This window comes from Ahaetulla prasina, chromosome 2 (assembly GCF_028640845.1).
Source record: "Ahaetulla prasina isolate Xishuangbanna chromosome 2, ASM2864084v1, whole genome shotgun sequence".
Lineage (NCBI taxonomy): Eukaryota > Metazoa > Chordata > Lepidosauria > Squamata > Colubridae > Ahaetulla > Ahaetulla prasina.
The window spans coordinates 127898981-127916269 of NC_080540.1; the positions used below are offsets into that span (position 1 = coordinate 127898981).

General features: G+C 37.9%; 1 protein-coding gene across 1 annotated transcript in view; it reads left to right on the forward strand.

Moving 5' to 3' along the window:
- Positions 1-79: 79 nt before the first annotated feature.
- JMJD6 (jumonji domain containing 6, arginine demethylase and lysine hydroxylase) overlaps positions 80-17289 on the forward strand; it is a 92477-nt gene continuing 75267 nt past the window's right edge. The window contains 6 exon segments of the mRNA XM_058170524.1: positions 80-372; positions 3682-4070; positions 5894-6180; positions 8143-8278; positions 9589-9727; positions 11571-11698. Coding sequence (XP_058026507.1) covers positions 244-372; positions 3682-4070; positions 5894-6180; positions 8143-8278; positions 9589-9727; positions 11571-11698 — 1208 coding nt within the window. The 5' untranslated portion in view covers positions 80-243.

Genomic DNA, 17289 nt, shown 5'->3' on the forward strand with positions numbered 1-17289 from the left:
CCCAATGAGAGCTGTCCCGTCGGCGAGGCCCCACCCCCCACCCCCGGCGCCGCCAGCCAATGGGAGGAAGCGGAGGTTGAACCCACGCGTGGCGGGTGGCGTCGAGGCCGCGCTGCGGCGGCTGAGTCGGCGCGGTGGTGAAATTTCTGGAAGCGACGGGGCGCTGTTGTTCGGGAGGGTGCCGTCTCGGAATCCGTAGCCGGAAGAGTCGGGCGGGGTAAGGCAAAGAGCCGCGTGGGGAGCATGAACCACAAAAGCAAGAAGCGCATCCGTGAGGCTAAGCGGAGCGCGCGCCCCGAGCTCAAGGACTCCCTCGACTGGACTCGCCACAACTACTGCGAGACCTTCCCACTGAACCCGGCGGGCTGCAAGGTGAGCGGGAAGGCTCGGAGAAGAGTCTAAATGAGGAGGCTGCGGCGGGGGAAGGTGGGTGGGTGGGTGGGTGGCGGGGAAACGGCGGCAGTCGAAAGCCGCAGAGCCGGCCACAGGCTCTCTTACCGGGCAGATCCCTTCCCGGGGGTGGGTGGGAGACATCCAGAGAGGGGTGGCTCGGCTTGCTCGTCAGATTTTGTAACCTCCGGGATCTCAAGGCGGGTTAGGTAGAGAGCGGTCTCTTTCTTCGGCTGATCTTACCGACATTAACCCCGCTTGGTAGGTTGGGCACCGAGAGAGGTGAGGGGCTTAACCCAACCCACCCCACTCCCCAGTCTCTATGGGGATTGTGTCGGCTCTAAGCTTCAGGATCGACCCCGAAAGATTGATGGGGCTATTACCCTTTATTATTGCTATGGTTATTCGTAGTGCTCTTGGTTAAAAAAGCAATTCCTCAGGTTTTTTTTTAAAATATATAGAATGTTTGGCGGTCAATAAACAATCCGAAGATTCAACGAAGGGGTCGTGGAGATGAAGAGTTTGGGGACAAGATAACACCTCAAAAGTGAGGAGGGTCCTTAGCACTCTGGCTAAAAACCCTCTGGCGGGTTGTATTTTGTACGGTTTGGGCTTCCATCATTAAAGTGGTGGGAAAGGAACTGGGAGTAATTATGTGACCACAAAGAGGAGGGGGGTCAATTTATTTTCCAAAGCACCAGAAGGCATGACAAGAAACAGTGGATGGAAACTGATCAAGGAGAGAAACAACCTGGAAGTGAGGAGAAACTTCCTAACAGTGAGGACAATTCACTAGTGGAAGAGCTTGCCTTCAGAAGTTGTGACTGCTTCATCACTGGAGGTTTTTAAGAAGAGACTGGACAGCCACCAGTCTGAAATGATAGGGTCTCTTGCCTGAGCAGAGGATTGGACTAGAACAGGGGTCTCCAACCTTGGCCACTTTAAGCCTGGTGGACTTCAAGTCCCAGAATTCCCCAGCCAGCTTTGCAGGCTGGGGAATTCTGGGAGTTGAAGTCCACCAGGCTTAAAGTGGCCAAGGTTGAAGACCTTTGGACTAGAAGACCTCCAAGTTCCCTTCCAGCTCTATTCTGATGGTGCATAAAGGATGTCTTGTTGAATTCAGCGGGACTTAATTGCTGCGTAAACGTGGAAACTGTTTCTGAAAAGAATTGATATTTGTCAGAGAGAACCTACACTTGTGTATTTTTAACTTTTTAATCACCAGAATTATAGATATGAATGGAATAATAAAGGGGGTGAAGGAAATGTTCATAGCAGATAATTATTTTAAGATGTTTATGGTATGCTGAGGAGACATATTTATGTAAAGATTTCATACAAGAATATATGTAGAGATTAGACATAATATAGAAAGTGAAGAAAAGGTGAATTATAAAAAGTAGATCTTAGAATAGCAAGGAAGTGGTTGCCTCGTAAAAGTTAAGAGGAAGTCTGCATGCTGGACTGGAGCACATTAGATAAATGCTTGTATCTTTTATGTTTTCATGGAATCCAGTCCTGTTCACATAATAGGAAACATTTTTAATTATATGTGGTGTAGTTCTTAGTAGCTATAAGTAAGATTAAGCAATAATAGGGTTGTTCATTACTTCACAAAACTTTTTTTTAAAAGGGAGGCAGAAAGGTGATGGAATTCTTCCTATTATTAAAAAGTAGGAAGTCAGAGCCTTGGTGCATGTATTGTGTATCACCCAGGGATCAACCAATAGATTCAATTTTATACTTTGCTCACATTTAGAACATAGACTGTTCTTCTCTGTTTCTTTTGACTGCCTCATCTCTCATAAGTTTTGTTTAGTTTTAAATTTTTATCTTGTAACCTTACTAAGATTGGAAATAAATATAATAGTCCTCGACTTACAACCAGTTGTTTAGTGACCCTTCGAAGTTACAACAGACACCAGAAAAGCTACTTATCACCTGGATTGAAAGTTACAATATCCAGTCCTCTCCTCCCCCTGCAATCACATGACTACTTTCTGGGTACTTGGTCCACGTTTATGACCATTTACAGCATCACATAGTCACATGACTGGGATTTACAATGTTTTTGCTAGAAACGGATTTACTTTCCAGTTTCTGATAACAAAAACACTCCGCAGTGAACCATGGACTTACTTTATGACTGCGACAGTAAAAAGATCATAAAATCAGGTACAGTCTCATGGTGATCCGCTTAATGACCATCAAAACTTACACTCAAAATTGCAGACTCAGTTGTGGTCATAGGTTGAGGATTACCTCTAATGGCAAATTCATACCATACTGTTCTTTATTTCTCTGTTGATTTCCCAGTTAAAACTTATTCCAAACATATTCCATAATCTATTGCGTCTGTGAAAACCTCCATACCATTTGATGTTTTTGAGAATAAGAGATGTGATAAGGCTCTTAAATGCTTTTATATTAGATTGCAAAATATTCTTTGTTGTTCTCTTTTTTGTGCATTAATTGTACCTGAAGATTTTTCAGGGTGGAATTGTATAATACTTTGCATCATGTGCACAAGTGTAGTAAAGAGTAAGCTCTTTAAAGCAGATGAGTCTTTTCCAGGTTTGTGAGGCTGCTTTAAACAGCTGCAGGTAAGTTCTGGATCATGCCTCAATGCACTCCCACTCAAAGGCTCTTTTTTCAAACTGAATACAAAGCACTACAAAGACCTGCTAAAGTGTTCTTCAAATAATGGGATAGGTTTATTCTTTGCACCTTCTTCCTGATGAGCAAGGGTAAATAAAATTCCAATTTACCTTCCATATCTTCTACATTTGTTTAGAAATGTAGTAGAATACTTTAAATGCATATTAAATAGCATTTTTTTTGTACATTTGTCTGTCACAGGCAAAAATTAATTATCAGTTTGGTAGCTATCATTTGAAACATTTTACATTAAGTTTTTGATTATATATTTGCTTACCTGGGAGTACTCGTGAACTTAATAGCAATTCTTTATGGGATTCCATAGTTTAAAAAATTGGCAGAATATTTTTGTATAAGAATGGAAGTATAGTAGAATGACCTCATGGAAAAATTATCTCCCAAGTTACATTACAAAACACTTATTTCAAAACTAAAAAATAAAATCCACTTCATTTAGCAGTACCTGGATAAATGTATGCAATTTATAAGGAAAACAAGAGTTTAATATAATTTTAAAGCATTTTTGTTGACTTTGTGGGTCTCATTCTGTGGGGCTAATAGGATCGTTAATGTTCTACTGTATTACATTCTTCGTTACTTTGTTTTAAAGTAGTCCTTCATCCATTCTTGTAGGATAATGTGGAAAGAGCTGATGCCCTCCATTTGTCAGTGGAAGAATTCATTGAAAGATATGAGAAACCTTATAAGCCTGTTGTCCTGTTAAATGCTGAGGCAGGGTGGTCAGCCCAAGAGAAGTGGACTCTGGAACGTCTGAAGCGCAAATACAGGAACCAGAAATTCAAGTGTGGGGAGGACAATGACGGTTATTCTGTGAAAATGAAGATGAAATATTACATTGAATACATGGAGACTACACGAGATGATAGTCCTCTCTATATATTTGACAGCAGTTATGGGGAACATCCAAAGCGCAAAAAACTTTTGGAGGACTACAGGGTACCCAAATTCTTCACTGACGATTTGTTCAAATATGCAGGAGAGAAGAGAAGGCCACCTTACAGGTATAACTAGCTAACCTCAAGCACCAAAAGTCTAGCAGTGAATGTCCATTATTCTCATTTGTCCTGCACATTCAGTCCAGGCACACTAAAGCTAAGTGGGTTGTTTAGACTTTTTGATGTACACAGTAAAATAGGATGGCTTTCCAAATAGCAGCTACATTTAAGTTATAACTCATAAATCACTTAAAGCCCAGATAAAGTTAATATGTTTTTAAAAAGATTTTAAGGGCTTTTAGAAAAGTGAAGTTGTTGCAGTCAGTGATCATTTCGTTTTTCTTACCAATATTGGTCTTAGCCAATAAATACTCTCTGTCAAAAGGCAATAGTGAGTACTGATTCTGGGAAATGCAGTCTGAATACATGAATAGCTCTGCATTGATAATGGTTGCTCTACTGTTTAAATGCATCTGTTGTGCAGTTCTGGATTAGATTGTTTAGGCAACAGTGTCCATAGTTGGGTTGTACTATCATTGGGGAAATAAAACATTTTATTCATCTTTGCCTTTGAGGTAACTGCAAGGGCATACATACTCTTGGATGATTGTGTTAAATTATTGAAATGTTAAAAAAGAATATAGGATAATATTTTCTATCCATTCTTGACATTGTTCTTTTTAGCAATGATGCTTTACATTCTTTTCTTTTTTATTCTCCTACGTTAAAAATTGCCAGATTTTGAAATCCTTTCTTCATAGAGTTGAATGTTCATAGGACATTCTGAAAACCATTCCTCACATGGTCAGGATTCACATTTTCTAAAATAAACTGCCCAGACCTACATAACTGTCTTGAAATCAGGGGTGAAATGTTCCCAGTTCGGACTGGCTCGGCCGATCCGGTAGCGATAGCGGCTGCTGGTTCGGAGGACCAGTAGCAAAAATCCCTGGCCCCGCCCCCTGCCTCTGCTGAGCCGCACCATCAGCAGAGGTTTTTTTTTTTTTTTTTACTTTTAAAAGTTTTTCTTCAGCTGAAACATGCCTTTAAAAGTTAAAAAAAACCCTCTGATGATCGTGGGGTTGAGCAGAGATCATCAAAACCCTTTAAAAGTTTTTTTTTTAAAAACCCTCTTCAACCGAAGGGGGAAAAAAAACAGAAAAAAAAACGAGGTTTTAAAAACCTCTGGCGATCCCAGAGGAGTTTCCTGAGCCTCACTGGGAGTTGAAGTCCACAAACTAAGTTACTAAGGTTGGAGAGCCCTGTTCTAAAAAAATAAATAAAAATAATAAAATAAAATATTTGTGCAGCTTTCTGAGATTTGGTGTGTTTCTGTAGTGTTTCACTCTAACTACACAAACACACAAAATCTCACAAAGCTGTATGTGGCATTGTGTGTGTGTGTATGTGTGTGTAAAGTGTGAAAGGGGTTCCTGCTTGTTGCAGGGGCCATTTTGGGTGAAGTGCAGCTGCTTTTACATTGTGTGTGAGTCAGTTGTGTTGTATTGTGCATGTGTAAAGTGTGAAAGTTGGTTTTTGGTACCTCTTATTGTTTTGTATACCTTATTTATTATTTTTATTATTATTGTTATTGGCCACGCCCACCCAGTCATCTGACCACCAAGCCACACCCACCAATTAAGCCCACAGAACAGGTAGGGAAAATTTTTAGATTTCACCACTGCTTGAAATGATATTATATTTTCCACTAGGAAAGGGATTAGAAAGTTAGACTTCTATTTTTTATTCAGAAATATGGAAATAATCTTCCTGAAAACAAAATATGGAAATGGAACAAAATGTTTAGGTCTGCTTTGGGAAAAGAAAGGAAATCTTTATTTTTGGGAAAATGTTAACAAGAAAAATAATTGAGTTTTCTAATATTGCAGGTGGTTTGTGATGGGCCCACCTCGTTCAGGAACAGGTATTCACATTGACCCTCTGGGAACCAGTGCATGGAATGCCTTAGTCCATGGACATAAGCGCTGGTGTCTCTTCCCTACCAGCACTCCCAGAGAACTGATCAAAGTGACCCGTGAAGAAGGAGGCAACCAGCAAGATGAAGCCATCACTTGGTTCAGAGTAATATATCCCCGAGCGCAACTTCCCACTTGGCCTTCAGAGTTCAAACCTTTGGAAATAGTACAAAAACCTGGAGAGACTGTGTTTGTGCCAGGTATGCGTATTTGTTAAACTCTGTCTTGAAGTCTATTTTATTCTACAGAAGGGATGGTCAGTCTGTGGTCCTTTGGTGGGGGTTGGGGCGGGGGGGGTTCCACTGCTGCCTTCATTCTTGTCATTGTATTTTGATAATGTCAAAGCTTCAAATTATGTTTTAGAGGCGAAAAGGAAAATCTAATACAAAACAAAGGGGGGGAGGGGAAAACAAGTGTAGGTTTATGAACATGCGGCATGACCCCCTCTTTCATAAACTTACTAACCAGGATATTCCTTAAAATCAAACAGTCTAGAAAAGCTGCAAAGGCTTCTCTTTATATATCCAATAGTATAATGAACATAAAGGAAACATTACACATGGATAGATGAATAAACCCAATATCAAGTGAGTTGTTCAAAAAAGAAATTTAAATAGGGATGCTTTAAGCAATTGGAATGTTATGGAAGATATGGTGAATGAATTCATGAATAATGTCTTCTGAGTGACAGACACCTTAATTAGTGCAATCAGAGGACTGACAGGATGATCGTTCTTAAATAACTTCTTAAAGTCAGTTACTTCAATGCATTAATACAGCTACATGTGCAAAGTAGATGTTCATTTTAGGATGTCTTTTACATAGTTGGGAGAAGTTATTTTCCTTGTTCCTTTCAGAGTTACATGAAATGGGAATAAAGTCCTTATGGTCAATCTGATTTAATAATTTAACTTACTAAAACATGGTGTAATCATCATGATGTTGGTATGATACCACGGAGACCCAGGCTCAAGTCCATGCTTACACTTGGAAATTCATTGAGCGATTTTAGGCAGTCACACATTTTCACCTTAAAATTGAATAAGTAATTTGTCGTGGTTTAATAATGTCTACCATGATGCATGATATTTTCAGTTTACAAGAAACGGAATGTGGATTTCAGTCATGTTCTATGTTAGCTGCTAAATTAACTATATTTTAATAGTGCTTTAACAAGATAAGATAATTTTTATTGTCATTTTTTTTTACTGTGAGCACACTGGCCCACATTAAAAATGAAATTCTGTTGCCTGCTCAGAAATATTCCAGCTTTATTTAAACTCGGAGTATTCCAGCACCAAATCTTCACTGGCATTATCTGTTAAAGATAATTAAAAGCTGGAAAATTTAGTGATTTTAACCAATTTTATCATGAAAGTGTGGTATACCCTATGACTATTTTAATTACTGTCTAGAAAAGTCATTCAATATCATTTTTATTGAAACTTTTAAAAAGGATAAAAATTATGCAAATTAATATAAAACAGGGAATAAGAAATAGACAAAAGGTGCAAGAAAAAAATGAAAAATAGAAAAAAAGATACAAAAAGTGGCTTCCTGTATTCTTCATCCTTGTTACAAGTACAATATATCCTCTCTCTATTTACATCATAATCTTTCATTCTCCTTGATTTTGCAGTAATTTCTGATATGTTAACCATTTCTTGTCTGCTGTTTTCCTTCTATGATCTGCTTCCTGAGCTAAAATCCTTAAGGGGGCTTGGGGGTTCAACCTGTATTTATACATTTATACATATTCCCAAGTGCTACTGTCTAGAGAATTCAGTCATTTGATAAACACAGGTAGAAAATGTTATATCATGTAGCCCCCTTTCTATGCAGATAATTTCAGCCTGGGTCTACTGGAATTTTACATAAAAAGGAGTACAAATTTGTCAGCTTTTGCAAAAAAGTACCCCCCACCCAATCTCTGCCCAATATTACATTCTCTACAATATATGGAAAACTAAAAGGAGAACTTGTGTTGGAAAGTTAAGACAGAATTAGTTACTATTGATGATCAGACCTCTGGGATGTATTACAAAGAAAACATGTAAAAAAAAAACCAAGTTATTAATTGATTGTAAAGTTACAGTTAAAACAGTGATTTACATATTTTCGTCTGTTGATGATCATAAGCTTCTACAGTGTTGCATTTGTAGGTGGCTGGTGGCATGTTGTTCTCAATCTTGACACGACTATTGCTGTCACTCAGAATTTTGCCAGCTGTACAAACTTTCCTGTGGTGTGGCACAAGACAGTAAGGGGAAGACCGAAGTTATCTAGAAAATGGTACAGGTGAGAGATGTCTATGTTATTTCAGTGATTTCCCAGGTGCGGGTTGGATAAGCCAGCTGTTGCTTCCTAGAGCAATGCAGACACCTGGAATAATGCTTAATGTAATATGTGAAATGTAAATCTAATTAAGTTTTTTGCATTTTGGAAAGACTTTCTGGACAGTCTGGCTTGTAATAGCAACATGGTCCATGGAGTCCAGAAGAAGAATTAGGCTTCTGGATTTCAAGATTCATTAAGGTGACTCAACTATATATTTAAAAGTTATAGTTTTAAGGCTGAGAATGTTTGATCACTCAGTTATTAAACACAAAAGTAATATTAAAGTGATTACTGATTGAAGTTATTTTAATGTTTTAATTAAATAAATAAAAGTAAAGGTGAAGCTTCCTAACTTTACTGTAGAGGTAAACTATGCATCCCAACTAGCTCCAGCATTTCTAAACTTTTGCAGAGGAATAGTCTTTTGTATCCTATTAAGCATTGCTGGATCAAACCAAAGGTTTAGGTATTACAGTCCCATAACAATGTGTCACCTGGTCTTTGGGAAACCCAACAGATCCAGTAGCTCCATGCAACCAATAGCCCTCTCTTGTTATATTTTTGGTAAGCAGTTTCATACTTTTAAGAATAATATTAATAGCCTGTTCCGTTGGAGGATTAATTTGGGTCATGTTTTAAGAACAGAGAATGTGTACATCTCACTACTGATTTCACTTAGCTACCTGAGATACATAATATTTTATAGCTGTAGTAGTTTGATATTCCATATGTTGTATGCAAATGCCAATTCCTGTGTGGGTGGATTTAAAGCCAGTTAAACACTTAGGGAAAACCTTTAGAAATGAAGTGAAATGAGGACGATAGAAAAAAACCTGATTTCACCAATGAAGTATTTTGCTTCCTAAATTAATCAAATGGGCAATAAAAGCTGAGTTTTGAGAGACTAGAGTAAGCTGCCATCCATTATGGAGCCCCAACTGGGCAGAAGCTCTGGGAAGAAGCCTTGGCAAAGTCACAATCAAAACTGCCCTGAGAAGGATGATAATCTTGCAAAGCAAACATTTTTGAGACAATTGTTTCTTCTTTTGTTTGATAACAAAGATGGTATGACCCAGTTTATTAGCTTTTACCAAGTCACTACTTTTTAATTTATTGTTTGAGGAGAAGAGCAGGGCATATTCTTGTTACGTTATATTTTGTTATGCTGTAAAAATGTTCTGAGTGCCTATGGAGTAAAGAGTAAGATGTGTTGTACTCTTTCATCTCTTTAAAACATAATGCTTTTATCCTCTTTATTTATACACCCCAAGGGTCCTCAAGCAAGAACATCCTGAACTAGCCGTACTAGCTGATTCTGTTGACTTACAAGAATCAACTGGCATTGCTTCAGACAGTTCTAGTGATTCATCTAGTTCTTCCAGCTCCAGTTCTTCAGATTCTGATTCAGAGGTAAGGACTAGGCTGCTGCAGATTACACTTACGTAAGAACTAAATGACACCTGCTACTTAACCCAGGCTATAGTTATACATAAAGACAAAAAATCAAAACTGTCCATAAAAGAGGAGAGGTAAGATTCTCAACCAAAATCAATGATATTATTAATTGAATCTTAAGAAATCCTGAGAAGGATCTTCCTGTCCTGCATGGTACTGGAAAACAGTACCTTGAAGGAGCTATGTTGTCCATTTCATATGAAGTTGCAAACTCTGCTTCTGCCAATTATACCAATTAACATATTCAGAATGAAATATTTTAGAGACAAACTGCATGTGTATGAATGTCATTCATACTTCTGTTATGACATCCCCCAAGTCATCCCCCCCCCAATAGTAAACCATTAATAGACCACAAAAGAGTGATTGAGTATATTAAGCTGAGGGAAAAAGTATTAAGTTGAGAGGAAAAAGGCTTACAGTATGTTGGTGAGCCTTTCTTCCATTTTGGCTGCTTCTACTTGGGGACTTAATTGAGGCAGCTGGTCTTAAATTGGTACCGGTTAAAGCCAGCTCTGTCTATAAGAAGACATTTACAACTTGGTTATGGACAGGCATAATATAATTATGTCTTCTCTCTTACTGCATTGCTGGTAATCATTCGACAACCCTTTTCTGGATGTCCAACTCCCTTTTGGGTAAAGGCCATTCTGCCGTTTCTTGTGTCTAGTTTACATGCACTTTGTAGCATAGTTGCCTCAATTTCCCTCTTAATCTGTATTACTTAATTAATTTGTATTACTTCCCACAAAGTGAATAGGGTTCTCTCTGAACCATTGTGAGCTAAATCCTTGCCTATCCTGGCTCTTTGTGTAGTTGGGAAGGTTGGGTAATTCTGTGGACCTGGGAAATTGTGAACACCTCTTTGCAGGCAGGTTTGATGCCAGCAGTCTATAAGGAGGCATTAGTCATCTCCTCCTTAGGAGGTCATCTCTGGATCCAGAGGTCTTAGATAATTATCGCCTGGTCTCCAACCTTCCTTTTGTGGCAAAATGTGTTGAGACACTTGTTTGGATCAACTACAGAGCACTGTAGAAGAAGTGGGTTATCTGGACTTGGTATCAGGGTTCACACCCTGGCAATGGATAGAGTTGGCATGGGTTGCCCTGTTGATGAATTAAATCAGTACCTGGACATGAATAGTTTGTTTGTTGTGGTCCTTTGGGACCTTCTAAGAGCCTTCAGTATAATTGACCGTGGTGTTCTTCTAGATGGGGTATGGAGGCATTGTTTTGCAATAGTTCTGTTGCTTCCTTTGTAGTTCAAATTGATGGTAGTTGCAAGGGAAAGAATAGCACGTAACTCCAGGTCAGAGACTCTTGAAGTCCTACCACAGCCTGGAGTTTTGTGTGATTTTGGATGGAACAGAACAGGCTCAAACTAAATCCTCTGCTCATATAGAGGAGTGGTATGCAATGTGGCAGGCAGGGCTTGTGACAGTAGGGTAGATGGGCAGCCAAATGGACCGAGAAGAGGGGGGAAGTAGGTGGATGGGGGTAGTTTAAGAGGAGGCAATCCCTAACCTTTTTCCAAGAATGGCTTGAGTCCTCACTTAATGACTATGGGATTCATTGGCTAACCACAGCTGGGATTGCCAAAACTGCCATTACCAAGTGGAACAGTTGCATGACACTTTATTTAATGACGGTTGCTAATCCCAATTATGAACTGTTAAGGGAGGACTAGTTGTACTGGATGTTGTTCCTCAAATATCTTGGCTTCTTTTTTTGATGAAGCCTTATACAAATTGCAGGGTTTTGAAATTATTTATTTATTTAACTTATTATTTCTCATTTAGTGTGATTCTAGCTCTGAAACCGAAGGAATGGTGCATCGAAGAAAAAAGCGGAGAACATGCAGCATGATGGGAAATGGTGATACTACCTCTCACGATGACTGTGTGAGCAAAGAGCGTAGCTCCTCCAGGTATTAAATCAAAATACACATTCTTACCAGCCAGTGATAAAAGTTAGTGAGAACTATAACTGTGAACTAAAGTAGATTGCAGTCAGAGAATAATCAGGAATATCTATAAAGTATAACGCTTATCCTATTATATGTAACCAGATATCCCATTTCTAATGCTCTAAACTGATTTTTTTTCTATTTATCAAAAGTTCTGAGGAAGACTTTTCTTCACTCATTAATCCTAAATCTTTTGTCAAACTATTCTCTTCATATAAACAGAATGCACACAATTGAAAATGCTGTTGTTGAGGCATTGGATCAAATAGAATTTAGTGCGCAATTATATAATGGAATGTCTTATATAGTTAATTCCCTGTAATGCTGTTGCTTTAAATACCTCCAGGGCAGGGGTGAAATCCAACAGATTCTGACAGGTTCTCTAGAACTGGTAGCGGAAATTTTGAGTAGTTTGGAGAACCGGCAAATACCACCTCTGGCTGGCCCCAAAGTGGGGTGGGAATGGAGATTTTGCAGTATCCTTCCCTGCCATGCCTGCCAAGCCACGCCCACAGAACCGGTAGTAAAAAAAAATGGATTTCACCACTGCTCCAGGATAAATATATTCTATCAATGATGATTACTTATATTAGATCTTCCTTTTTAAAATTGTATATGGCTAGGAGATTATGGTTGGGCTACTAAATGACTAAAAGCACCTGACAAGGTCACATAGGAAAGTAGCACCATCTTTTTTTTTAGATTATTCTTTATAAATCAAATAGAAATAGAAATCAAATAAATAAAATATAGTTAATGAATTCTAGGCACACTGGCTTTTGCTTAAGAGAAAATCTTGAATTTATACAGACCTTATATTTCTGTGGACAAATCTCAGGGTAAATATCTCATCCCTCTTAATTGTTTGTATCTAAATTCTCACCAAATATTGAATGAGCAAAGGCTCTTTCCCTGGTTCCTTCTGATTTCATTTGTTGTTACAGTGAAAGAGATTCCTGAAGAAAATAGGATTACTTACAAGAAATCTAAGATGAATAGTTTCCCAAAGACTGTATTGACACTTGCATGTTACAATAAACTTGCCATGACAGATATTTATATTTTTTATTTTTGACAGAATTAGGGAATCTTGTGGAAGTCGTGCCCATCCATGAAAGATAACAAGTCCTTCTGCAGATAGTTGCGACCAGCCAGATGTCTTCTGTTCCTCCCACCAGCTTTATACTTGAAGCATTTTGAAGACTTCCCCACTCCATTTTTATTTTTAAATCTAAAGTTTTAACTTACGTTCCCTGCTATCAAAGTCTGATGTCTTGCTAACTAAAGGAGAACACTCAAGATTTTTATGTGTTCAAACTTTTTTCCCTTGTTCTACCAGACAGCGGTAATAAACAGAAGGCAGTGTTGATGTCTATAAAGTCATACTGTAGTTTCCAACACTATACAGTCAACAAAGGAAATGGCAAATTTCTACTAACAAAACTGTATTTTAAAACAAACCCTGCTCTAATATTGTCATATGTTTACAAAATGAATTCTAGTGCATTAACAACTGGGGGTCAGACATACAACCGTTAGTCTACAATTGGCCAGCAGATCTTTCATTATAGCACAAGCAAACCAAGATGATTCTCCTATTGTGTAAATTATTACATGTAAAAGCACCTTTTATAATTCTGAATATATCGGTAACATCAATCCAACCATGGACTAATGAGACTCTTATGAAAATATTGTTTGAACCAGCAGTTCGTCATCATTGCTTCATTTTTTTCTATTTTAATATTTTTAAAAAACTGCAGATACTTGCAGTCACTTTGGGAGTATAACCCAGAAACAAATGGAGATGGGAGAAACTAACTGCCTCATTTATCTCTCCCTGTGGGAATTTCTGGAAACATATGAAGGTAGAAGGATTTTTTTCCTAAAAGGAATGGGTAGAGTCTGAATAAATATAAATAAAATATCTATTTAACAAGGAACTGCTTTTTGGGAGCCTACAAACTTTCTACTGTTATCTACTGTTCTAGTGTTGTAGATATTTGAGGTGTGTGTATTCTGTCCTGAATAATGTGGTTGTATGTCTGTCATGCCAGCTGGATTATTTCAGGGTGTGCTGCTGTTTCAATGGCACTTTTGTTAGTAACAGAGACTGGTATTCTGTTCTGAGGTGCACTTCTATCTCCCTTTATGAAGGTAATTCCATTCCAAGTTGAAAAGGTTAGATACAGCAAAATGAAAATATTCTGTACACTGATCACCCTTGAGAATGCAATAAGTGATTGAGATTTTCGTACAAGGTATGGAGTGCAGGTTATTTAATTCTGTTCTACATAACTGAAGATGCCTAAGAAAATCCATATTTAGTGGATGGTGGAATGTGAAATCAGCTCATGCATGGTCATTTACTAACTGACTCCTGGCCAGAGTTAGAGTGTGGGAAGAGTGGCAATTTTAGTTGAATGTTCCTTATGAAGAGATGTTCCAAATGCTAGCAAGGAGTAGTGTACAGAATTTTCAAAAATTGCTTCCTTCTCTCTCTACCTTTCCCCTAGTAGGAACCTCATTTTAAAATCTCATTTCTTCTGCAAATGGAATTTACTTTTTTAGCAGGATGTTCTGGAACAGCCCATTATGTTTCTGAATACAGTTAAATCTTGTTTGACTAGACCTTGTTACAATGAACTATGGCTTGGGTTTTAAGATTTATTAAATGTTGTTCAATTTGCAGGTTCTTTGCACACACAGAGGCAGGAACACTTCCTTTAACTAGAAATCTGGTATATTTGTGTCACAAGGAATCAGCTAAATCTGTTTGGTCATAGGTTATTTTGGTTTTAATCAGGAAGTTAATACGAAAGAAATGAGCATTGTTTTGTCTGATAAAAAAAAAGAACCCTCCTTATGTGGCATTTCCTATATAATGGAATCTGATTTTTCAAAACAAAGAAATAAACCTGAAGCTTTTTGTTCAGTTTGCATGAAAAGTTACTAATAATGGCATTCTTAGCAATAGTAGCCATAGAAAGTAGTGGAATGGCATAAGTTTTTAAATCTTTTTAATAATGATGAAGTTTGTTTATAACAGCTGTTTGCTTCTGATGTTACATTTTATATTTCAGATTCCCAAATTGATAAATAAACTTGGCTATTCCTTCTTTTAAAAAAGAATTAAATTTTATTTATGAAATTGTGCATGAGACTTAAATTAGGATTTGCCTCTAACAATTACAGCTTTATGTAGTGATTAATTTGGTTTAGCTGTGCTTTTTCACCTATATTTTTATCCTATTAAGCTAAAGCCAGTTTACCAAGTTATAAGAAGGTCTTCTAAACAATGTATTTAGGCTAAACACTAAGATGAGCTTTTGTCATCTTCTTTTGAACAGTAGCTTTTATAAATTATCTTTATGGATCACAGGAAGATACATGTTTTGAAGGAATTACATGTATAATAACTCAATCCTGGTATTTTAAAAAAATAATTCTCCTTACAATTTCTAGTTAATTATTAATTCCACTTTATTTTCTCTTTTAAAAGAAGTCATCATTTACCAGAGAAAATACATGTTCTGAACAACTACTTCATTACATTGAATCAATTTACCTAGACTTTTCCATAGATCTTAATTCACATTTTACCAAAACCTACCGTATTTTTTCGTTCCGTAAGACACAGTCTTTTGTCTCCCAAAAGTGGATGGAAATGTCTGTGCGTCTTGTGGAGCGAATATTGCTGAAGCCCTGTTCACCAACCGGGCCCCATCCTTCGGCCATTTTTGGCCTCCGCGCGTCCCATTTTCTGCCTCCATGTGGAGGCCAAAAATGAGGCGCACAGAGGCCGAAAACAGGAGTGCATCTTATGGTCAGGTGCAAAAAATATGGTAAATCTTGTTGGCACGTCTAAAGATGAAGCGCAACTAACTGGTTTGTATTGAAATCCATCCTAAGAGTGGAGCCAGCAATGCTCTGAATTTCATTTGTTTGGTGATTTAAAAAAAAATAAAAGTCTTATTTTCTACTTAACATTTTGATTTAAATTTCATTCATGTATCTATATGATAAGTAAAATTTTAAGAAACTGGAATACTAGATAAGGTGCATTATGAGGATGGTAGCCTCCCATTACTAATATAGAAGATCAAAATGTGCTGTATTTCATGCGTGATGGTAAACAACTACTTCAGAATAGGCATGGACATTGCTAAATACAAGCTTAGCTATAATCTAGTAAACAGCAGGATAATACCTGTTAGTAATATCCTATGAGTATCAGCTACTTAAGATGCAATAGAGAGAGCCTTTGAGGAGTTTGGTGGTACGTTACAAGAGGTGGAAATGCAATTACTAGAAAGAACATCTTAAAATGCAGAAATGGAGAAATCCGGATTACAGGAAGTTTTAGTTCAAATAGGGCCGGGATAGCTCAGGCTGGTAAAGAAGCCTGTTATTGGAACACAGAGCCTGCAATTACTGCAGGTTCAAGCCCGGCCCAAGGTTGACTCAGCCTTCCATCCTTTATAAGGTAGATAAAATGAGGACCCAGATTGTTGGGGGGGCAATAAGTTGACTTTGTAAAAAATATACAAATAGAATGAGACTATTGCCTTATACACTGTAAGCCGCCCTGAGTCTTCGGAGAAGGGCGGGGTAAACAAATAAATAAATAAATAAACACAATAATGCAAGGAAAACGGTTTTTCAAAGAGAAAAATTGCCAATATCTACTTCAAGCAACATAAATGCAGTTTTTAACTTGAGACATTGCTGAATTAAAATCAGCTGAAAATGAAATGTAGTCCAGAACCAATATTTTGAAAGTAACCCATGAAATTATTGCTGGGTGCTTGTGATCATTGAGAATTAAGTCTTATTTTAAAAGTAAAGGTTTCCCTTCTCCAGTTGTGTCTGACTAGGGGGCAGTGCTCATCTCAGCTTCTTAGCAGCGGAGCCAGCGTTGTCCAAAGATGTTTCTGTGATCATGTGACTAGCATGACTATATATGCTTAGGCACAGGGAAATAGGTATATGATAACTATTTATCTCTCAACATTTGCATGGTTTTGAACTGCTAGGTTGGCAGAAGCTGGGGTAAGTAATGTGAGCTCACCCTGTTGCATGGTGCGCAGGGCTCAAACTTGGGCTGTCAGCTTTCTAGCTGACAAGCTTAGCGTCATTAACAGCAGAGCTTAGAAAACACAGTTTGTGCCTTCAAACTTGTGATTAAGAATGTAGTTCAGGTGTGTGTTTGACTGTTAATAAAATGCAGTAGCTGCACTGCTACCAGATAGTTTCTTACATCACTCCATATTACTGATGGCCTTTCCCCTCCCCCCCCCTAGCAATCATACACAATAATCTCATAAAATATATGTTATATAGCTTCAAGCACTCAGTGGCAAAGACCTCTAACATTCCAACCTGTCTAGTAATTCTCTAAAAGTTCGTGAGTCCTTGTGATTAGTTTAGTCCTTGTGATCAGTTACATTAGTGAATCAGCAAGTTCCATAAGCTGTCGCTGCAGCATAAGTATCACATTATTTTAAATAGAAAATAGTAGGTACTAAGCAAAAGAAGCAAATTCCAGTCAC